General features: G+C 55.3%; 2 protein-coding genes across 7 annotated transcripts; one reads left to right on the plus strand and one right to left on the minus strand.

Annotated features, from left to right (window-relative positions):
• Window positions 1-981: 981 nt before the first annotated feature.
• TMEM54 (transmembrane protein 54) lies at window positions 982-12,744 on the plus strand. 5 transcript variants are annotated; one of them, XM_081585770.1, is made up of 6 exons: window positions 982-1,153; window positions 3,368-3,561; window positions 6,048-6,107; window positions 6,266-6,454; window positions 6,588-6,722; window positions 7,162-7,834. In XM_081585770.1, exons 1-6 carry the CDS (start codon window positions 1,138-1,140, stop codon window positions 7,234-7,236), a joined length of 669 nt encoding a protein of 222 aa, XP_081441896.1. In that variant the 5' UTR covers window positions 982-1,137; the 3' UTR covers window positions 7,237-7,834. The 5 variants fall into 5 exon arrangements, with proteins under 5 accessions (XP_081441896.1, XP_081441897.1, XP_081441895.1 ...); XM_081585771.1 differs by lacking the exon at window positions 7,162-7,834 and adding an exon at window positions 8,699-12,744 and having other exon boundaries at window positions 1,060-1,153; XM_081585769.1 differs by having other exon boundaries at window positions 1,074-1,153; window positions 7,108-7,446.
• On the minus strand, window positions 7,395-13,238 carry HPCA (hippocalcin). 2 transcript variants are annotated; one of them, XM_081585776.1, is made up of 3 exons: window positions 13,079-13,238; window positions 8,510-8,617; window positions 7,395-8,388 (listed from the first exon to the last, which is right to left on the minus strand). In XM_081585776.1, exons 1-3 carry the CDS (start codon window positions 13,236-13,238, stop codon window positions 8,291-8,293), a joined length of 366 nt encoding a protein of 121 aa, XP_081441902.1. In that variant the 3' UTR covers window positions 7,395-8,290. The 2 variants fall into 2 exon arrangements, with proteins under 2 accessions (XP_081441902.1, XP_081441900.1); XM_081585774.1 differs by having other exon boundaries at window positions 8,510-8,615; window positions 12,861-13,238.
• Between the last annotated feature and the right edge of the window lie 10,261 nt (window positions 13,239-23,499).

Genomic DNA, 23,499 nt, shown 5'->3' on the forward strand with positions numbered 1-23,499 from the left:
CCACCACTTCCCCTGGGCGGTCTTGCTTGAGTCCATATCTACATGTTGAGGATGAAACAAAGGAGGACTCGGGTCATCCTGGTACACTGAAGAGGCACAGTACCCGGCAGCCAGGAAGAGTACAGCTCCTATTATGTGCTCCTGCTAGCTCTGCAGTTTGTCCCTAAACACTCTGGAGGGTTTTCAAAGCACCTCCTCACTCCTTTTTTGTACTTCACCACAACTCGGGCTTCCCTGGTGGCTCCCATGGTCAAGAATCTGCCTGCAGTGCAGGATCCCTGGGTAGGGAAGATCCCCTGGAGAAAGGAATGGCTACCCACTCCAGTACTTTTGCCTGGAAAATTCCACGGACGGAGGAGCCTGGCTGGCTGCACTCCATCAGGTCACAAAGAGGCGGACATGACTGAGCGACTTTCACTTCACTTTCACGACTTCAGGGGACAAGAATTATTACCCCGGATTTGCTGAGAAGAGAACAGAGGTCGTCGTCTCCAACCACACCCCACAAGTAAAGTGCCTTGTTCAGAAGGATCCTAGGCCGGGGCAGCAGGAAATGTGATTTACCTGCGGTCACGCAGCAGGTCGAGGTCACTCCCCGATTCTCTAGGTAGTTCTCTTTCATCACTCACGGTGGCATTTCCCCATCCTATAGAAAGAAGTGGATTCCCAGCCTTCACCCAGGGGCTTTCCTGTCCATGTGCCCACCCGTCAGGACAACCACGCATCAGGCCCCCATCTCACTCCCTAGCCTGGACGATCTCAGCTCCTCTAGGCCTCAGTTTCCCTCTGTAAAATGGGCATCCCTGGAATGGGGTGGGCTAGATGAGTCGGTGGCCGGGCGCTGGCCGGCGGCCGAGGCCGGCGCAGCTGGGTGGGGCCAGCGCTGTGAATCAGCCGGGCGGGTCTTGGAAGGGCTGTCCAGCCGGTCGGACCGGCACAGGATGTAAATGAGCCGCCTGGGCTCTCCCGGGGCCGGGCCGCCCGGGGGGTGACGGGAAGGGAGGCCGGCCAGGCACCGGGAGCTCGGGACTCCCGGCGGGAAGTGGGCGCGGCGCGGGCTGTGCAGGGCGCGCGGCGGCTGCGGCCCGGGATGGAGCCCCGCTGAAGCCGCCGCGGAGACGCGGCGCCAGAGCCGAGATGTGTCTGCGCCTGGGTGAGCACCGAGTAGGGAGGCTGGGGTAGGGGGACAGCCCGGGAGGCCCGACCCCGCCCCAAATCCTCCCGCAGGGGCGGAGCACTGTAGTGGGCGCCCGGAACCCCCGCGGTCCAGGCCACCTTCTCCGCGGGTCACTTTCTGCTCTGAGCCTCAGTTTCCCCGCATTAGGCTGGCGAGAAGCAGGCTGCTGGTATCTTCTCGAGGTGGAGTCGCACCTTGCCCGCTTGCACTTTCCTTTCTTTCGGAGGAGGGACCCCCTAGATTGGAGGAAAGCAGCGCCAGCTCCCCAGAAGCCAGAGCGGAGGGAGGGGTATCCAGACCCCAGGGAGTTCTGAGCCCGAAGCTGCCTGCCCTTGGCTCCCTTAGCCTCGCAAAGGGCTCCGGCTTCCCTACTCTCTGCTCCCCAGATCCAGACAGAGGAGTGAGGCAGACGGGTCCCCTCCCCTCACTCCTTGGACACAGTGATGCTGCTCGCGGGCACTGGACAGATCTGGGGAGTCTCTACTCTCTAACCGAGAGAACTTTCGAGCCTTGGTTTCCTCATCTGTAAAGTGGTGAGGGTAGCACCCCCTCCTAGGACCTTCCTGAGCTGAAGGACTGCCCTGAGACTCTGTCCAGTGCTCCAAGCACAGCCGCATGCTGGCACTGTACCTCCGATTTGACCAAGTCTTGGGCCTGGGATACTGTTGCTCATGAGCCCAGTTGGTGTGTCTGGGTGGCCAGGGAGGTGCGTGGACTGGGTGAAGTGGGTCAGGCTCCTGGGACAAGACTGCCATGTCCCTTCCTGTTTGACCAACACTTAATCTTCATGACGCCATCCAGTCCCGCAGTGGCTGTCCCGCCCGTCGTCTGCCCTCTGCTTCTCCTAGATTTGATAGAGCTCCAGAGCGTCCTGCAGGCTGCAGTGGTCTCAGAAACCGGCTAGGCCAACCCCTTCCCATTCTACCTCTGGGGAAAGAAACTAGGGCCCAGAAAGGAGAGAGGCTGGTGGGGGGTCATGAAGAGGGGCTGTGACTGAGTAGCTCCAGCCCTCCCTACTCCCTGGGGGCCTCCTCTTGGCATAGGGCCCCCAAGAACATCCAATCTAGGGATTCCTTTCTTCCTACCCATCCTCCCTTCCTTTTTTTTCTTTCTTTCTTGCTGCAAAACCCCCATATATGAAACATGACCCAATACTCCTTTCTGCCACCAGTGGGGACATCCAAGTCTGGGAAGGGACTCAGAGGCTCCACAAGGAGCAGCTAAAGGAAGAAGGAGGGACTTGTTTAGTTCTAGGGGCCAGGCCAGTCTAGAGTGAAGGGGCTGGTGTGTCCCGGGGCCATCATATGCAGAGCCAGGCACCATAGGGCACATTCCAGCTATCTGGAACAGCCGTGAGGAGGACCCCCTGGTCCTGGGGGTGTGCAAGTAGGAGCTGAGCAGCCACTTGTGGACACTCAGATAGGGTTTGCATATGATGTTCTTTTGACCCCCGCCTCCCTGCCTTGTTGTGTCCCTGCCTAGTGTCCTTGCACCCAGGGTATGCCCTCCTTTCCCATATCTCTTCTCATAGGGACCCTCTTTCCCCACTGGGAAACAAGGGTTATTCTTCCCATTTTACAGATGGGGGAAATGGAGACTCAGAAGCTTGAGTTTCTTGCCCTGAGTCTGTTCAGCAATTGTGAGCTGAGTACATACTGTGTGCCAGGTCCTATCCACCAAACTGAGTCCTGCATAGTACCTGATCTCTGCCCAGTGAACTGGGGGCTCCCTGGCATCTAGACAGGGACCATCAAGCTCTCTATGGTGCCTCAGGGCCTGGCATGGAACAGGCACTCAGTGAACACTGATGTAACAAATGTATGAATGAAAAAAAAAAACAGTGGATGCAGTTTAGTGGAAGGATCATGGGTCTAGAGCTAGAGACCTGGGTTCAAATCCTGACTGTGCCACTCATGACCTTGAACACTAACAAAGACTATTAACCCCTTATTATTAAGTACCACCTGTATGCTTTTCCAACATTAGAGATCCAAGCACTCCCATGAAAGTAACGTGAACCCCTTTTCCTGATAAGGAGACTGAGACTCAGAGAAGACAAGTTACTGGCCCTGAATCATCCAGAAATAGATTTAGAACCTAATGTCCATCACTCCTGCCGGGGCCTCAGTTTCCTCCTCTGCCCAGCGGAATGAGTCCCACCCATGGCTCTGATGTGGCTGTCCCTCCCAGGTGGCCTGAGCGTGGGTGACTTCCGGAAGGTACTGATGAAGACGGGGCTGGTGCTGGTCGTGCTGGGCCACATGAGCTTCATCGCAGCTGCTCTCCTCCACGGCACCGTGCTGCGCTACGTGGCTGCCCCCAATGACGCTGTGGCTCTGCAGTACTGCGTGGTCGACATCCTCTCTGTCACTTCTGCCATCGTGGTATGGCCAGGCTGGGAGGATGACTGGCAGGAGGGGGCTGGCAGGGTCTTTGATGAGTCCTCACCCACAGCCTAGGGTGGGCAGGCAGAGAGCACTGAGCACTCACCCCTGTTCCACCACTACCAACCAGACCAGTCACCCAAGCTCTCAGCTTCCTCATCTATAAAATGGGGATTGTAACACTGTCCATCTGAGAGGGTCCTGATGAGTACTGAATGCAATCATCCACATAAAGTGTTGAGCACAGTGCCTGGTACATAGTTAGCACTCACTACTGCGAGCAAGGATTATTATTGCAATAGGGAAATAGTCAAAGCACTGTTGGACAGAAGGAAGGAGCATCAGCTCAGCTTGGGAGTGTTCACAGAGGTGGAGGCCCCTGAGGTGAGTCTTGACGGATGAATAGGAGTTCAAAGATGATATGCTACAGTTACCATAACCCGGATAGGAAGCCTGCTGGGGCCAGCAGGTAGGAAAGGAAACTGGGATGGCATTTCAAGTATAGAGGATGGCAGATGCAAAGATGTGGAGGTAGGAATGGATACGGTCTCCTCTGGAGACACTGCAAAAGCCAATTTGGCAGGAGCTTTAGCATTAGGCCTGGACTATCATAAAATGGGCTTCCCTGGTGACTCAGACAGTAAAGAATCTGCCTGCAATGCAGGAGACCTGAGTTTGATCCCTGGATTGGGAAAATACCCTGAAGAAGAGAATAGCTACCCACTCCTTCATAATGAAGTGAAAGTGTTAGTCGCTCAGTCGTGTCCGACTCTTTGTGACCCTACGGATTGTAGCCTGCCAGGTCCTCTGTCCATGGGATTCTCCAGGCAAGCGTACTGGAGTGGGTTGCCATTCCCTTCTCCAGGGGATCTTCCCGGCCCAGAGGTTGAACCCAGGTCTCCGGAACTGCAGACAGATTCTGCAGGAATAGCCATCAGGAAAGTCCTGGACTATAATATGTGTTCAGTAGAAGCCATGGTTATGACCGGATGTCAGTACCTGGTTGATGAATACAAGAATGAAGGGGTCTGGTATTCTCAAGTTCACAAAACCCTTTCCCAGCTGTCAGCAGCCTTCGGGGAACATTGTCACATCAGTGTCTGAGCTCCATCCCTGCTACCTCCCAGCTGAGGGACTTCTTTCTCCCTCTAAGCCTGCTCCCTCCCCTGCAAAGTGAAGCTCAGACAGCTTGCTGGCCCCAAGCCTTGGATAAGCAAGGATCAGAGGCCCCAGCAAGTAGAGGAGCCTCTGTCGGTGGGATAGAGCTAGGCTGTGCAGATATGTACTGTGTCCCGGGGGGGTTACTGTTATTCTTTGTTCCTCTGACCAGCCTTGTGAGGAAGGCAGGGAAGGCAGTGAGCTCAGGGTTGAAGGTCCACCAGAGATGGGGTCTGAGGTGGACCACTTCAGCTGTGCTCTTATTTCCTCAAGTAATTCCCACAGTTCCTGAAACATGGGGCCACTCTTATCCCCACTTTACAGATGAGGAAACTGAGACTTAAGGATTCACTCAACCTCCTGCTAATACAAAGAAGCCACCCTAGATGTGAAACAATCTGTGACCGACACCAAAGTCAGTGTCCTTTCCATGAGCTCATTCTGCTGAGCGGGCTTAGCCCAGAGAGTCTGAGGCACTTACTTGCAGCTGCACAGCAAATTATAGGCATTATTGGGCCCTCCAGAGTCTAAGCTGCCTCCTGTGGGTCCAGCCCCAGCCTGATAAAGTGAGGGGACTAAAGGAGGGAGCCTGGCTGAGTGGAACCCAAAAGATCCAGAAAGCAGCTGGTGGGCTTACTAGTGGAGCTGCCCCGCCTATTGGGACCTGGGGTGTTTAGGGAGGCCTGCAGGAGGGAGAACCCAAGCAGGTAAAGAGGAGCCAGAAGGGTGTTCCTGAGAAGGCGCTGTGTAGGTGGCATCAAGGTCAGGCCCTGCATGGGTGTCAACATCCAGGGTGATGAGGGAAGAGCCTGGCCCAGGGTGGAGTTGAGGAACTGATGGGACAGGGCCAGGTCATGGAGAGCCTGGGAGAGTTTCACATACTCCTAGGGATTTGGAATTCTACTCCATAACGTGTCCTGGTCTATTTTAACATAATAATGTTGTTTTTTAGTTCCTTGCCAGTCGAGTTACTTAGTTTCTTCCAAAATCTTTTCCACTCCAGGGAGACATGTCATGTATATCCTGTGCCATGGCTCTACGACCCTTGGGATATAGAGGTTTGAGAAACATAGCTGTGGGCAGTGGGGAGTCAGGGAAGGTTGTAGGGAGGGAGTGACTGTGTTTTAGAAGCGTCACTTCAGGGCTGGACCATGAAGAGACAGAGCCCCTGAACAGATGGAGGAAGTGAGATCAAAGCTAAGCAGGGGGTGGGGGTTTGGAGGGCTAGAGTTGGCGATGATGGACTCTATTGGAGAGCGGCCGGACCCCCTGCCCATTCTCCCCCAACGAGGGGAGGTGGGCAGGGCTGACTTGAGTCTCCCCCACAGGTCATCACCTCAGGCATCGCCGTCATTGTCTTGTCACGCTACCTCCCCAGCATCCCCCTGGTACGTGGTACCTCCTGGGATGGGTCTGTGGGGGTTGGCGGAGCAGCTGCCTCCAAGGCTCTGGCCTGCTTGGAGGGCGTAAGGCTGACCCCACGGGGGCTAGAGCTGCCCAGGGGGCCAGGCCTGATGTCCAATGACCAGTGGTCTTCTCCATCTAGCGCTGGACAGTGTTTAGCTCAAGTGTGGCCTGTGCCCTTCTCTCTCTGACCTGTGCTCTCGGCCTCTTGGCTTCGATCGCCGTGACCTTTGCCACCCAGGGCCGAGCACTGCTGGCCGCCTGCACTTTTGGGGGCCCCGAACGCCTGGCACTGGCACCCGACTGTCCCTTCGACCCTACACGCATTTACGTAAGTGCTTAGGCCTGGGCTGGGGGGAGGGAGGGGAGCAACCAGGGGCTCTTCAGAGATGGGAAGGGTTCTTGAAGTCCCGCCCTTAACTCCCCAACCCCAAGTGACCATCTCTGCCCCTTTTCTCCTGCAGAGCTCCAGCCTGTGTCTCTGGGGCATCTCGTTACTGTTCTGTGTGGCAGAGAGTGTGTTTGCTGTCCGCAGCGCCCAGCTCGCCCACCAGGTGCTGGAACTGAGGCCCTGGTTGGGGAAAAGCAGCCATCGCATGGTAAGGCGTGCTACCCAGCTCCCTCCCCACCAAGCCCTGAAAACTCCCACATGTCCCCTGGGAGCCCCTGCTGGGGAGCTCAGGCTGATCTGCCCCCACCCCTCTGTAAAGGGCCCCCACCTTGAAAACTGGGGCAACAGTCTTCTCCCCCAGGACAAAAGGGAGAACACAGAGGCTCAGAGAACTCAGCTCTCCCAGCTAAGTCACAGAGCTGACACTTGGCTCTCCTGAGGCCCAGGGTGAGTCTTGAGCAGGAGGAGAGGTATCTGGACTGGAACTGGGGGCACTGCAGGCATATGGCCTCGCTCTTGCATAGTAGACAGTAATGGTGTCCCTTCACCCCAAAGATCCTCCCAGGCCTCCCCTCCTCCCACTTCCTGGATGTCCTGACATCCAAACCCAGCCCCAGTGGGCCTGGCAGACTCCGGTGTCTCCACAGATGCAGGAGAGTCCAGAGCCTCTGGAGGACTCTGACCAGCCAAGCCGTGCTAGCTTGGGGCCCATGACCCTCTGACAGCTGATGCCTCATCCAGGCCCTGTGGCCACTGGGGCCCTGCAACCAAGTCCGCACTGCGATCAGGCCAGTATTACTGGAGCCAGCCAAGAGGGCTCAATGGCCACTCCAGGACCCGGGTGAGGTTTTCACCCCTCTCTTCCAGCCACCCAGCCCGCTGCACTGAAAGGAGACTTTATTCTGAAGTCATTAAAAAGAACAGAGATGCTCCACGTGGGCGCATGCAGCAGGGGAGGGGTGTGGCCAGGGGGGGTCTGTTCTTCTTTTCCATACAAGATGCTTTGGGGGTGGGGTGGGGCTCCAGTTGTGTCTGCCCGTCTGTCTGTGGGTCTGTGTGTGTATCTGAGAGATACACAGAGGGGTCCATGGGTCTGTGTTCATCAGAATGCCAAAACGCAGGTGTGGGTTCCTGGGCCTCACAGCTGAGGGGCCAGAAACAGGAGGTTTCCCTCTTGCATCAGGGCCTCCAGGCCAGCAAGGGCAGGTGCAGGCGAGGTTGAGGCCCTCCTGCCAGGAAGGATGGCTCAAGGATGGTTTCTCCTCAAGCCCCTAGGCCTCTGGAATCCTCTCCCCTCCAAATAAAAAGACAAGCTCCTTACCTGGGTGTGATTCCCAGCTCCAAGGCTGAGATCTACAAGGGTAGGGGTGGAGGTGGGGGAGCTTGCCCCATGGTTGGCAGAGGGAAGTCTGGCCTCATGGCTTGGGGGTGGGGGGATACAGGGGAGGGGAGAGTGGCTTAAGTCCTGATATCTAGGTAAGGGAGGGCTGACTCTGAGGGGCAGACCAGGCCAGAACCCTTGTCTCTATCATTGCCGAAGGGAGATATTGCCTTCTGGATGGATTGGGGGGGTGGAGGGGATGGGGCGAGGGTGCTAACCACTTGCTGGCTTGGGCCTTGGGGGGACAGCAGGGTTCCATTCTGCATAGCCCCCTCCTCAGAGTGCAGACCCTGGGGGTGGCCATCTGCCCCCCAGCCTGGATAGACAAGGGCGAGGAAGCTGAGAGCCGGTAGAGGGTCAGTGAAGGCAGGGAGGGGAAACCTGGCTCCTCTCGCTCAGAACTGGGAGGCGCTGCTGGGGTCGCACTGCAGCAGACGCACGATAGACGGGTCGCTTTTGGCCCCGCGGATGAACTCCTCCAGGGACAGCTTGCCTGCGGAGCGAGGGGGGGACAGTGATGGGGGGAGAAGGCAGCAGCAGCTAGGGGCGGCCGAGCAGACCTGTGGGATAGGAAGGGGGAGTGGTGCCCGCCGCGCCCGCCCCTGCCTCCTCACCGTCGTTGTTTGTGTCCATTTGGCGGAAGATTTTCTCGGTCCTCTTTTCCGGGGTCGACTCGTCCTCCGGCATCTTCATCACGGACGAAACCATCTTGTAAATGGCCTGGGGGGCGAGTGGGGAAGGCAGACCGTGAGGGGAGCCTGCCAGGGCCCACCACCCCCAACTTTGTCCAAAAACGCCCGCAGGTGCGCCGACGATCACCGCTCCCACCGAGGTGAGGCGGAGAGGGGCCGGCGGAGGCGTGGGGAGCTGGGGAGTTCTGGAAGAAGTAACCGGGAAGGCTTCCCGGAAGAGGGGGCTATTGGAGCAGTCCCTGACCAAGTTCCTCGGGAGCGTTCGGTGGGAAACGAATTGCTGGCAGAGGAATTTTCATGCACAAAGGCCTCGCAGAGGGCAGCTCTGAGTGGGCACCGAGAATCTGGGGGTAGCTGAATGCATGGGGTCAGGAGAGATGTTGGAGGACATCGGGGTCCAGATGGCGAAGGGTCCGGAACGCCCAGCTAAGGAGTTTGTGCCAGACGCCGCAGGTTCCCAGTTAAGCACCAGGTTACAAGAGCTGCTTCTCAGAAACTTCGGGTCTCCGGGCGGCCCGTCCTCGATGGCCGACAGGGAGCGCTGGGTCCGAGCGGGTGGCACTGGACTGTGATGCCACTGTGGCCGGCAGGGGGCGCAGGGCCGCCCTAAGGGCTGGAGGTGGCTGGGTCCGCGGGGGGGCAGGGCATATTATGCAAATAAACGCACCGGGACCATCCGTCGGGGGCGGGGACAGCCTGGGCTGTGGCTGGGCGGAGGACCGCAGCCGCCAGGTGCAGGGGCTACGGAGGCGACTCGAAGGAGGGGTTTTGCGCTAAATGTACACAGAGCACGTAGGACTTGGCCTGTGGGCTGGGTCCCGCAGTCCCGGAGCTCAGGGACCCAGATTGGTCGCCTCAGTCTGCCAGCTTTTTGCTACTGACACCTCCTCCGAGAAGCCTTCCTTCTCCCAGACCATAAACTCCCCTAGCTTCAGATCCAGCTTTGGCAGTGGTCTCTTCCGGCCTTTCGGGTCTGTCCACCGGGCCACCTCTGAAATCTCTTTCCAAACACAGATCTCCACAGCCACGTCCCCAGCCCAGGGCCGCCCCCTCATTCCCGTGATACACAGGCCTCCCTCCAGGCCTGCCGTGCACCCAGCTCCTTCTGGAGGCTGCCCCACGCTCCTTCTGCTGCCTCCCACTCCTCCTTGGGGCTCAGCTTACATGGTGCTTTCTTAGGGAGGCCTTCTCTGATCCAGGCTGGGTCAGGGCCCATATGCTGCCCTAGCGCCTCCACTGGGGACACCTCTCTGGAAATAATTTTATGCCTTTGCTCCTTGCCCCCACCATACAGATAAGGACCATAGACATCTAGCTAGTACCCAGACCTGCACAATATAGCAGGGTGCCTGGCATCTGGCAGGGACTCCCCTGTTTAAAAGCCACTGGCACCTCCCACTGCCCTGTTACCAAGTCCAAACATTTGTCCCTTGGCATTCAAGGCACTTCACACTCTGGTCCCTGCTCTCCACCATCAGACTTCCCCTAGTAGATGATTCTGCCATAACCAAATACCCCTCCACCTTTCAGGTTTTACAGTCTCTGCCTGGAACAATAATACTAGCTACCATTTACAGACACCCACTATGTGCAAGGTATTTTACATACATTATTCTCACCCTTGCAATAGCCCTGAAAAGCAGGTACTGAGATCCCCATTTTCCACACGAGAAATTGAGGCTCAGAAAGGAAACTGATGGCAGAGACCAGATTAGAACCCTCTCCCTCTTAGTCATTGGATAGATGCTTTTGGAGGGCTAACGACCCCTCAAAACAGGGTATTTGAAGAGGTTGACCAGGAATAGCATCTTGGTTCCACTAATCACTTGCTCTGTAGCCTTGGACAAGTACATAACCTCAGCTTCCTCATCTGTAAAACAGGGAGTAATCATACTCCCTCATTTGTACCGTCCAGAGTATTAAATGAGATAATGTATATAGCTGGCTGCAGTCAGTGGTCAGTAACTAGCAGCTTATACTATAATCACTACTCATCCACCACATCCTCAGTTCTTCCCTGCCCTTCAGTCCCCTGGACTCTCAAATGTCACCTTTGTACCCCTGTCACTGAGCTAGTCAGTGTGGCCTGCACAGATGTCTCTCCCAGCAGAACGGGAGCTCCAAGAGACTGAGGCAAGATCTCTTCCTTTCTAATATGCCCCCCACCTGGCTCAGGGCTGGGTCCTGAGAAGGACTGAGTGAGTGACTTAGAGAGTGATGCTCCCCTGTGACTGGCCTTCTCCTGGGCTTCCTAATTAATTGTCTAGAATTACTGCTCACTCATTGTTTCACTGGAGCCAACTTGTAATTAATCAGTCACTAGGGTTTGCAGAGTTCTGTCTGCACTGGCTGTCTGGGGCCCCTGGGCTGCTGTAAAAGAAACCAGGGTCTGTCTAAATAGCAGAGGCCAGCCTGGAAGGGGTCCTGAGGATGTCCAGAGAATGGTGCTGGCTTGACCAATGCCTTGGGCTTGGAGCTTCCTGCAAGGCTGAGATTTATCAGTGTACACCAGTGCAACCACACTATGTGATAGAACACGAACATTCATGTCGATTGGTTGGTATTGAGCTGCTGCCCAATCCGAGAGATCTTCCACCACCCTGGCTACCTCAACCCTTCCACCAAGACCCCGAGAACTCCCCACTATGCATCAACAAGAGAGTTATTGCCTGGCCCAAGGGAGTTACTGACTAGCTTTTTCCTAGTAAAAGACATAGGGAAGACACTACATCCCAAGGCAGCCCATCCTATTCTAGCTGGAGAGAGCAGACCCAGAAGCCAAAGTCAAGAGTGCAATAGAGTCTGGATGAGTTGGAAGGGGGGCAGTCAGCAGCGCTGAGGGACCAGAAGGGAAGGGATTCAGAGACAGAAGGAAAAGGAACAAGAGCCTGTACAAAGTAGCACATTATGAGGATGTTGGAAAGGCCATTCCAGCTGGAGTGGAGAATGTGCAGAAGAGAAAACAACAACTGACAATTATTAATGTTTACCGAGAGCCAGATATATGCCAGGCCCTCTACTAGAGTTCCCATCTTGCTTTATACCCACAATAGCCTTGGGAGTAGGGGTTAACACCCTCCCTTTACAAGTGAAGAAACAGAGGCTCAGGAAAAAAGTGAACAAGGAATTGACTAGGTAAAATAGAACCAGATTCCTGATGGACCTCAACGTGCTGAGGGGATGGGCACTCTAGAAGATTTCTGACATAAAGCCAACATGCTATACTTAAATTTGTACTAAGAAAAGACATTCCTAACAGGTCCTTAAGTCGCCCTGTGAGATATGCCTCACCATCCCCATTTTACAGGTGAGCTATGTAAGAGTTGAAGCCAACTCCAGAATTGGAAGACAGACTCCTTTAAAGAGGCAGCTCTGAGTGTTGGCCAACTTGAACCTGACTCCACTTATATGCTCTGTGATGTTAGGCAAGCCACTTCCCTTCTCTGAGCCTCATGGGGTTGTTGTAAGGATGCACTGAGCTTATGGGTATAAGGATTTCACTCAGTACTAGGCTCTTAGTGGGCTCTCAATCAATTAGTTGGAAGATGGCTGGGTATCCAGATGGAATGTGGGCGACAGAGCCAGGTGGCCCATTCACAGTCTGTGTGATCTCAAGCAAATGTCTTTACCTCTCTGAGCATCTGTTTCCTCCTGAGTAAGTTGGGATCAATGAAACACAGCTGGCCTGTACTCTGCAGAAATGTCAAGTCTTGAAAGACAAAGGAAGGCTGAGGAACTGTTACAGATTAAAGTGGCCTAAAGAGATAGGATGACTAAATGCAATGTGTGATCCTGAGGCAGAGGAAAAAATGCTATAAAGAACATTATTGAGATAGCTGGCAGAATTCAATGTGATCTGTAAGTTAGATAATAACATTGTTTCTATGTTAAACGACCTGACTTTGATAATCATATTACGGGTTATGTAAGAGAATGTCCTTGTTCTTAGGAAATCTATCCTGATGTATTCGGGGGTGGAGGGTCATGTTTAGAACAACAGAACATCTCACACATACACACACACACACACACATAATGATAAAGCAAATGTGATAAAATGTTCATTGGTGAAGTTGGGTAAAGGGTACATGCAAGTTTTCTCAACTTTTCTTTAAATTGGAAATTAATTGCTATTAAAGACTTTTAAAAATAGGCTGTAAGAACAGCACCTGCCACTTGCCTACCCACAAGGACTGCCGGGAGGGTAAAGAGGGCTGGCGGATGCAAGCTGCTGGGGCCTGCACCTGGCATTCTGAGGGGTCCAGGGGCCCACCTGCACGATCTCCAGCATCTCTTCGCGGCTGATGTAGCCATTGCCATCCAAGTCGTACATGCTGAAGGCCCACATGAGCTTCTGCTCCAGGCGGCCCCGCGAAGTCACGCTCAGCGCGATGATGAACTCCCGGAAGTCGATGGTGCCGTCGCTGTTGGTGTCGAAGGTGCGGAAGACGTGTTCAGCGAACTTGGAGGCGTCACCATAGGGGAAGAAGTTGGCATATATCTTCTTGAACTCGTCCACGTTGAGGATGCCCGTGGGGCAGTCCTTGAGGAAGCCCTTGTACCACTCCTGCAGCTCCAACTCGGAGAACTCCGTGTTCTCCCGCAGGTCCTGCAGCATCTCTGGCCGCAGCTTGCTGTTTTGCTTGCCCATGGCCACCGAGCCAAGTCCCACCTGGGTCCCCCAGGGGGTCAAAGGACAAAGAGGAGCAGTCAGCACCCCCTGGCCCTTTGACAGCACTCCAAGAAAGCCCCCAGCCACCCCAGGCTCTCCTTTGACCCGGTGAGAGACAGAGGAGCTGGCCCAAGATCGCACAGCCTGCCAAGCACCCTGCCACTCTGTCAGCCCCACACCATTTCCCCAGACCTTCTACTTCCGCAGGGAACAGACCCGGAGACAGAGAAAGGGAAGGGGCTCACCTTTACTGAAGCCCTTCTCAGGGCCAGCTACCGAGCCTTCCCAGGAGTACACCATTTCACCCTCACAAAGTGAAGCCTAGCAATTAGCCCATTTTACAGATGAAAAGGTAGGCTCAGGGAAGTGAGGTGACCTGGTTCAGGTCACATAGCCATGGAGACACAGTGCTAATTCCCAGAGTTGTCAGCCAGGTGCAAAAAGGCCCTCTGGTCTTCCTCCCTCCTGCCCACTGCCCCGCTACTGCATCACATACACCTGCTCACATAAAATACACCTGAAACCCAAACACTGACCTGTTCTCCCTCCCACACATGTGTGCTTGACAAGAGGCAGAATAAGATAGGTGTTAGCCTGGGCTCCAGAGCCAGACCACATGGGTTTGAATTCCAGCTCTGCTTCTTACCAGCTATGTGACCTTGAGCAAGTTCCTTAAACTCTGCCTCGTCTGTGAAGTGGGGTAATAGTACCTACCTCATTATTGTTTTGAAGATTAAATTAGTTAATACATATGAAGAACTTAGAAAGATGCCTGCACGTATAAGTGCTACCTAAGTATTAAATAAATAAAAGAGATTTACAGGTATCCAGATGCCAACAGTAAACAAATGAATACATACTGATGTCTATTATGCTATACAGCTCACCAAATCCACACACAGATCCCCTGCCACTCACATGCCAGCACCCAGCACACACCCACCCAGGGTCACCATGCCTCCACACACAGCAACATTGCCTCTGCTCCACAGCTCACACATACTGACACAGCACCACACGCACACAACTCCCATACCCTGTGCATCAAGACACACCAGCCCACGACCCCACATGTCTCATGAATGCATCATAAGCCAGCTCCCATGCCAACACCTCTCACATGGCCGGCTGCACGTGGGACCCTCAGCCACCTTTGCCATCTTTCTGTCTATACCCAGGGGTGCTTCTAAGTGCCAGGAGAGGGAGCTGCAACCCTTCTCAGACCTGTGAAGGTCCCCTCTTCCAGGGAGACCCTAGCCAGTCAACCATCCCCCAACACTTACCTTTCATCTAGTTCAGAAAGGTTCCCTCAGTGCAAGAGGTTAGACTGTGGATGGCTAAGGGGAAGGTATTGGAGAGGAGGCAGCCGGGCAGTTCTGGGCAGGGATGTAGGGGTGTATGCAGGTGTATCTGCCCGCCTTCTCCCAGCTTGGGGCTGTGAGATAGAGCAAGGGGGAGGGGGATTGCCTGTGTATGCATGTGCACTTATGTATGAGCGTGAGTGTGTGTGTTCATGCATGCATGTGTGTCCCTGGCTTCTGCGTTGCATTTGTCTCCCTGCATGTTTCAATTCATATCTGTGCATGTGCATGTATGTGCATGTGACTAGGTGTGCACCCATCACAGTGTGAGGAGGATGTGCCTGTGTGGCCATTTGGAGGACCTATGTATGTATCCTCAGCAGTGTGTCACACGCATGTTTCTGTAAGTTGGTGGCCCTCTTTTCTAAATCAGCCTTTTCTGCCCCAGGCTGTGGACCCACTGAACAAGTGTGTGGGAGGGCACCGAGGAAATGCCTGGGGCCAGGGTGGCCGTGTGTGTCCCTTAGTCCCCTCCTCAAGGTCCAAGGAACTGGGTCATCTGGGCGGGGGCAGAGATGCGCTGGGCAGGAGAGATCTCCCAGTGCCCCCTCCTCCCTGCCACCCTCAGAGTTGCCCCCCTCCCAGTTAGAAGACTTGGAAACGAGGGTGGCAGAAGGTTCTGCGGTCTCCGCGAAGACCCCCAGTCCCCAAAATGGGAAGGACCTAAGCTGAATCTAAGAAACCCGCCTCGGAGACCCTCTCCAAACCTCTCCCCTGTTCTCGCCCTGGCCCTCGCCTCAATCCTTTCAGCTCTGGGAGAGCGCCGGGCGCGTGGCCCCTCCTAGAGGGGGCGTCCCGAGGCGGCCGAAATGCCGCTCCCAGTCTGTCCACTCGGAGGTCAGGACCCTGGAGAGCGCCGCGCGTTTCCTTGGGGCAGCCCCACTCCCTAGGTCCCGGGAGGGAAAATTCCTGGCAGGCCCGGGAGCGGCAGCGCTGGGGAGTCCAGGACGTGGCCCCCCGCCTTGGGGATGTCCCCTCCTCGCACCCCCTAGCCCCAGCCGAGCGGCCCCCACTCACCCAGCGACGCGGAGACACCGACTGCGCAAGGAAGGCGGCGCTGCTGCGGCGCGCGGCGGCAGAGGCGGCCAGAGGGGCGGGCGGGGGGCGGGGGGCGGGCCTGCGAGGGAGACGCCCCGCAGCGTTCGCCCCGAGCCCCTCCCCTGGGGGGGGTCCCCGTTCCTCCCCTTTCCCTCCAGTCCTGAGAGCGCGGGCAGCATTGGGCTAGGCTCCGCCCCCGCCCTGCCGGGGAGAGGGAAGGGGGCGCCCTCACGAGGAAGCACCCGGCCGGGGGACGAAGACAGAGGTCTCCATCTCAGCGTCTGGACTCAGGTAACCCGAATAGGGTGGGGATTGCGGGGTATGGAGCGGGCGGTCAGTGCCCAGAGACCTCTTTCTTAAGCCGAGAAAAAGCCCCGACAGCTCCGCCCCCTTGCCTCCCCTGTCCCTACCTGGGTGTCGCTCCGAGGGCGGAATTCGGATCCTGGGCGGTTCGTTAGGCACTCTCCCTGCCCCTAATCCTCCACTCCGGAACTAACGGAGCTCTTCAGAGAACGGGCAGCGCCCACTCCTCCAGTCTTTGAGGTCTGGGCCGGGGAGTGGGGTGGAGTGGGGAGGGGGGAGCAGACACGCCCCCTACCTCACCTCTGCCTTAGAGAGCACCGCCCCCATTTCCTGCCCTCCACACCCGATCTCCTGCCCAGGACCCCACTCAGAATAAATCCCACCTCCTAACATTGATCTAAATTGCCCCTTCCATTCCCTCCCCCCCCACTCCAATCGAGAAACCCTCTCCCTCCCTCCCCAGCCAGTGCCTGCACTGGATTACAATAAGTGAAGGCTAGGGAGCATCTCCAGCCTGGGGGATTCTGAGGTGTGTAGGCCCCCTGCCTGCAGACAGGACAGCCCCTTTCCAGAGTCGCAGACCCCTATCAAAGCTTCTCCTGCCAAAACGGTGGCTGCTTCCTCCTTCCCCCAGCCCAGGCAACAGTCCAACATCTTGGGCTCAAATTTTGCTTTTTCAATATTTCAGGGGAGGGGTTGGTGATCCTTATTGTCCCACTTCACAGATGAGAAAACTGAGGTTCATAGAGGTTAAATGATTTTTTCCAGTGTCTGACAGCAAACGAGTGGGCTTGGACTTGAATCCATGTGCCCTCATCCATTCATTGCACCAATATTTATCAAGCATTAGTTCTATGCCCAGCACTATTCTAGGCAGTGGGGCACAGGAGTGGATGGTAAGGCATGGATATAATATACAAGTCAATTCTATAGTGTATTAGATAAATGTTTTGAGGAAAGTTGAGATCAGTGTGTGGAGGTTGGGATAGTGGAGGTGCAAGGACTTTAGGTGAGATCGGAAACTTGGGGTTTTGAACAGATTAGAAGGGTCTGAGCTTACTCAGGCATTCTGTCCTCAACTGACTTTGAGGAGTCGGGGCCAGGGTGGGATCAGCAGGCCCTCTCAAGGTGAAAGATGACCAGAGTGGCAGAGATGGGTCTGCTTTCTGGACCTGCTTTGAAGGTAAGCTGACGTCATCATTTGTCATCTGACTTCCGTGGCACCAGCTGGGACCCTCGTGGCTCCCCAGGGTTCAGACCAAGCCTCTCAGGTCGTCCAAGTTGAGCCCTGGTCTCTCCTGCTGGAGGATGAATGAATGGAGTCTCAACTGCTCAACTAGAGGAGCTAGGGAGCCAGGCTGTGGGGGTTGGGGGCAGCTGGGCCCTTCAGAACATCAGCTCCTCCTCTGTGCGCCTTGGCTCTGGAGTTGAGACCCCCGTGGAGGTGCCAGACATGTGTGGGTGGTTCCCAGATGCTCCTGCCTGAGGACCTGGGGGTGGGGAGAGACTTGCCGCTCAGGCTCCTTGAGTGACAAGCTCCCACCCCTCTCCCCACCCGGTCTGGAATCCTGGCTCTGCTTTGGGCCAGGAGAAGGACCTGCCCTTGGCTCCTCCTCTCTCTCCTCCTCTTTCCCCTCGCCCCTGCTTGAACCCTGAGAATCTTCCCAGCCAGGTCTGTACCCTCCTCTCCATCCTTGTGGGGTCTCAGTTTTTCCTCACCAGTGGCTGCCTGCCACCCTGCTTCCTCCCACTTCCCCACCCGGGCTTCACTTCCTGTGGGCTGACTTTTTGGTTCAGCCTCTGGGGAGCCTACTTCCCCCACCCACTGTTTTTCTTATCTGTGCAGGTGACTCTGACAGCCTGCCCTCAGGACCTCCAGTCTGCAGCCTGACTCCCCAATAGATGGGGCTTCTGAAGACAAGGCTATGTCTTTTCCTCACCTCGGGTACCCCACATCCCTCTGACTTTCCAGTACCTCAAATGAGTGGGGTGGGTGGTGGGGGGAGAGGACAGAGTTTGGGCTCTAGTAGGCTCTGCTGATTCCCATTAGCCACCTCTCCCCTCCTGGGGTCCTAAGAAGTACTGGGAGCCCCCTGAGCCAAAGGGAAGACTTGGGGTTCCCCACACTGTCCACCAAGGCCACTGGCCCAGGACCTAGTGCCCCAAGATATAGTCCGGAAAAGGGAGCAGAGGGGCAGCTATCAGAAGGCCTAGGTCCCTCACTTTGGATGCCCTGGACCAAGTCTCTTCCCCTTTGTGAGCAGAAAGGCAAGGTGATCTGCGTGCGTTGACGTATCCCATCAAAAACCCTAACCAGAGTACAAACAAGACCAGCTTCACGTACTGCCTCACTGGCCTCTGAGGGTTGGGAGTGGGTGATCCTGGACATGAGCTTAACACAGATGAGGCTCCAGCAACCCTGGAACCCTGTGGATTGGAGGCGTTCTATGAAGGCCTGTGGCAGGGGTGGAGGTGAGGGGTGTCCTTGCTCATGATACGCAGCCCCCTTCCATCCCAGACTGAGGCATCCAGGAGAGTGGACAACGCAGGAGGGAGTTCTTGAGAGAATTAGGTGAGGGATGAATGAAAGGGGGACCCCATATATCTTGAGCACCTACTGTATGCAGAGTGCTTTGCATATGTCACCTCCTTTGACCCAAATGGGTTTCCCTGGTGGCTCAGATGGTAAAGAATCTGCCTGCAATGCAGGAGACTGGGGTTCAACCCCTGGGTTGGGAAGATCCTCTGGAGAAGGGAATGGCTACCCACTCCAGTATTCTTGTCTGGAGAATTCCATGGCCAGAAGAGTCTGGTGGGCTAACAGTCCATGGGATCACAAAGAGTTGGACATGACTGAGTGGCTACCATTGATCCAAATTAATGCTGAGGAGTCAGTAACGTGACTGCCATTTTACAGATGTGAAGACTGAGGCTTGGACAAGTGAAGTCACCCACCTGAGGTAATACAGCAAGAGAGTGACAAAGCCAGAGTTTGAGCCCAGTTCCATGTGATTCGGGGGCTCAGGTCCCTCTCTGGAACCTCTCAGTGAGGCAGGTGGAGGGAGCCCCTCCCCAGCCCCCCTCAGAGGCACAGCCCCCACCCTCTCCTCTTGGGTCCCAAATGGTTTGGAAAATCCTGATGGGAGCAGATGGTGGGGACAGATGGAGGGAAAAGCATCTCAAGGGCTGAATTACACAAACAAACATTGATAAAGTGATTAAAACCTCAAGCCACCCCTTTCTGAAGGGCCCTGCCCACCCCAGTCTGGAGCACCGTGGACCTCAAGGTTGGAGCCTGTTGCGGGGGGTGGTCTCCGGATACCTTGCATCTCAGCCCATCTGATCCCAGTTTCTGCCTGCCCGCCTCACTGCCGGGGACCACCCCCGGACCAGAGCCCAGGGTGGCAGAGCTGCCAGGAGCACAGCCCGGGAGGGGGAGGGGGTGGGCCTGGCTGTTCCCAGGGAGCTGGGCGAGCTGGGCTGAGAGGAACAGAAAGCAGGGAGGGTGGGAGTGATGGGGAAGTCCTGCAACGCAGACCTGAAGTCAGCAGTGGGCATGGGGGATTGTGGCGGGGCAGGAGGCCCTCAAGCAAGCCTCACTTTACAGGTGGGGCTCAGTTCCCATGGAGCAGGGCCAAACCTTGTCCCACCACCCACCCCCATGGTGGAGGGGGGCAAGGCCCTCCACCTCTGGCAGATTTTTTTAAATTAATTAATTTATTTTAATTGGAGGATAATTACTTTACAATATTGTGGGTTTTGCCATACAGCACATGAATCCGCCACAGGTCTGGTGGGTTTCTTCATCTGTAAGATGGAAACAATAACATTAACCCTTCCCTGGAAGGGGTCTGTGAGGATTGAATGAGATGGAGCCTGTAAAGTTCAGGCCACTGCGCCTGCCTCCAGGCTGCTAATAGGGCCTCCCTGCTGACGAGGATCAGGAAGGCTGGGGCTGGTTGTAGACAGTCCCTCCCCAGAGCAGCAGGCAGAGCACCTGAGGCTGCCGGCCTCTGCAGCAGAAGCTCCTCATGGATAAAGGCTGATCTCTCTACCAAGCCCAGAATCCAGGACCCCCAGAGAGAGGGGAAGGGGCTGCATCTCTGCCGCGCCCTCACTATGAAGGGACATACCCTAACTATGAAGGAGGGCGATAGACCCAGGCTCAGATCTCGAAGTGGCCCCTTCCCAACCTCGAGATGTTGGGCAAAAACAACTCCTCTGACCCTCTGGCTCCTTTTTTGTAAAACCTGTATTTCCAGCTGCTTTCTGGACTTGCTCCCAGAAACGCATAGACACACCTCAGACTCAAGTCAGCCAGTATTCAGTTCATCACCTCCCACCCCAGCCTGCCCTGTGCCTGGTTCCCCCTCCATCACCACACCAGGACCCCTTCCTGCACTTAACTCCCACACCTGCTTCCTTCCCAAGTCAGCCTGTCTACTAGGGACACCTCTCAGGCCTGCCCTCCTCTCTCCTTGCCACCTCCTCTGCCCCACACCCTCATCAGATTGTCCCTGTACGCTGGCTCTGGCCCTTTTACAGTTCCTGCCTTCAGTTTCTCTAAATCTAATCCCCTTCTTCTCTGTTTAATAACCTTCCATGGCTTCCCACTGCCTACCAGAGTAGGTGGACATTTCAGGCCAAGACCCCCGTCTTGGCTCTTCTCCACCTTCCTTCAACAGCTCCCCACCAGCCAGCACCTCCTCTACCGGACAGTCAGGATCTCCCTAACACCTAGAGAAGGGATCTAGAGCCAAGGCATGGGAAAAGGGGCTCCCTGACCCCCATATCCTGCATGTGAATTTTAACCTAGTTAGAGGTGGGGTGAGGTGAAGCAGTGACCTTGGGGTCATGCCCCAACCAACACTTGCCTGCACAATAATCCTTCTGCTGGTGTAAGCACCTCTTAGGTGGAAGGGCTTCTGACTCTGCCAAGGAGGGACAGTGACTTACCCAAGGTCATCTCGCCAAGCCCACCCTTTTGTCCCCTCCCCAAGTCATAAGTGACCCCTTCTGTGAGAGCGTTCCTGACAGATAAGCATTCAGATCTTTCTCATGCATTTTCATTGCTGGCAGGTTTGCTCCTCCCAGTCCATCTCTGACTATCTGAAAATTGTTCCTGGGTTCACAGCAAATGGAATGGTCACTCTTGAAAGTGGAATGAAGGGCAGGAAGCTGAGTGTCCACTTGTGACTTCAGAAGCAATTCTGCCTGGATGTATTAAAACCTGCATGTAGGACTCTTGAGACTTGAGTCAAAATCTAAAGAGTCAAGATTTTTAAAAGATGGTTCTTCTACTGGGACCTGCCTTCCAGAAGCCTTCTGGCAGCCTAGCTCTGCCCCAGGGAGGTTGCCCAAGCTGAAAGCTTCACCCAGTACTCATGGCCAGTGTGACTCTCCTTCTGGGGGACAGGCGGACAGCAGACCTGACCCCACCCCTGGTCAGCGGTGTCTTCCTGGAGCCCCAGTTCCACTTCTGGGAACAGCCTCCATCCCAGAATTGCTGGGAAGAGCCCACGAGGCCCTGGGAGGGTCATGTACATGAAAGAGGCTGCTCTGTAGCATCCAGGGCTCTGCAGTGTACACTCATACAGCTTTGAAGGCCAGGGCCCCCAGCAAGAGGAAAGGTAACATCCCAGCTCAAGGCTTCTGCTGGCACGTGTGATTATCCCTATTTTATGGAAGAGGAAACAAAGAGACCACGTTCCCTGCCTGAGCCTGGACACAGGGGTAGAACCTCATCCAAGATGGGACTCAATTCTGTTTCCTGAGCTCTTTCCAGAGGGCTGGGATGTTGTGGAGGACTGGGATGCTGTGGAGAAGTGAGAGCTTCTAGAGGGTTCAAAAGAATGCAGAATCCCAGAAGCCAACCTGAGATTGCCAAATCCCAAGAGCATCATGCTCTGCCTCTGTATTTCTGGGAAGACAGGGTCAGCTCTCATTTCTGGTATCTTAGGCTCTTCCCGAGGCTGGGGATTGCCTCTGTGTTTCCATGGTAACAGCTAACAGAGGGGCCTCCCGAATCAGTGCAGGGGTACTGCACGGGTACCTGCAGGTACGCATGTGTCCTGGCAATCCCTGGGATGGAGAGCCTGATGTACATGCACACATACCCACATACATCCTTGCATATGCATGCACGCCCCGTGCACATGTGTGCACACCCACACCCCCTGCACATGAAGTTACACGTACAATGTGCCCGCTAGCTGAGAAGTGGGTCAGGACACCACCCTGCCAGACATGATCCACTCTCACGGCCACCCTGACCCACTCAGGCTCAGGGAGGGACTTGGAGAAATGAAGGATTTCCACTTAGTAATGATATTTCAGGAAGATCCGTTGGATCAGGAAATGGCAACCCACTCCAGTAATCTTGCCTGGAGAATTCCATGGACAGTGGAGCCTGGCAGGCTACAGTCCATGGGGTTGCAAAGAGTCAGGCATGACTGAGCAACTGTCACTCACACTATTTACTATGCGCCCAGTACTGCATTTTCCTTTTCACATGTAACATCTCCTATACTCCCCACAACATCGCTTTGAGAGAGGTCCCTGGTGAGGAAACAGGCTCAGAGCGGTAGAGTGATTTACCTGAGGTCACACAGTAGCAAAGATTTAGCCCAGGACTATTTGGCTCCTGCTCTCGCCAACAGATCCCTTGGTGCCAGACCCAAGAGCACTCACGCTGGGACCCACAAACAGAGATGGGGGTGCCTGGCAGCAGGTGGGACCGGAGCTGAGGCCTCCCACCTGGGATGCCAGGCTTCCTGAACTTGCAGCTCTGGATTCCTGTTCCAGCCTCCAGCCATCCTTGAGACTGAGGAGTGAAGGGAGGCCCTAAGGACCACAAGGACTTGTCTTGTACTGATTTCTCCCAGTCAGTAGAAAAGGAATATTGAGCAGCCAGAACAAGACCCACCGGGAATCTCCTGCTGGCAAAGCCACCTGGGTTCACTTGTCAGCTCCCTGCCCTTCCTGAGGAGGCAAGAATCCAGCTGCCAGCGTCCTGGTTCCTCAACCTCTTGAGCCTCTCAGGCAGAACTTGGGGAAACAAGGGGGCCTGAGGCCAGAGGCTAAGCCAGCCACATGATCCTGATAGGGAGCTGGGAGGTAGGCTGTGTTCCAGGAGGCAGCTTTCAGCAAAACAATGATGTGACGGTGAGAAAGGGATGCTGGGGAGGTAGTGAGCTCCCTGTCACTGGAGGCATCCCAGGCTGATAGGCACCGGATGCTCCCTGGTTAGGAAATTCAAGATAAACAGGGACGGCATCATTCTCATCGTCACTGTCATCATAGCACAAATGACTGGATACCCTTTGTGTCAGTCTCTTTAAGATACAATCCAACTGTCACCACTGTTAATAAAAATAGCAGCTCCTGTGTATTCAGCCCTTATGTGGCTGATCATTACTGAATCCTGTGAGGCAGGCACTATTATTAGGCCCATTTGCAGAGGAGGAAACTGAGGTTCCTCAGAGAGATACGACAGCAAGATTCAGGTTCTGCTTGGCTGGAGTCTGTGAGCTGGCCTC

Source organism: Giraffa tippelskirchi, chromosome 3 (assembly GCF_054371585.1).
Source record: "Giraffa tippelskirchi isolate mGirTip1 chromosome 3, T2T-mGirTip1v1.2.pri, whole genome shotgun sequence".
NCBI classification, from domain to species: Eukaryota; Metazoa; Chordata; class Mammalia; order Artiodactyla; family Giraffidae; genus Giraffa; species Giraffa tippelskirchi.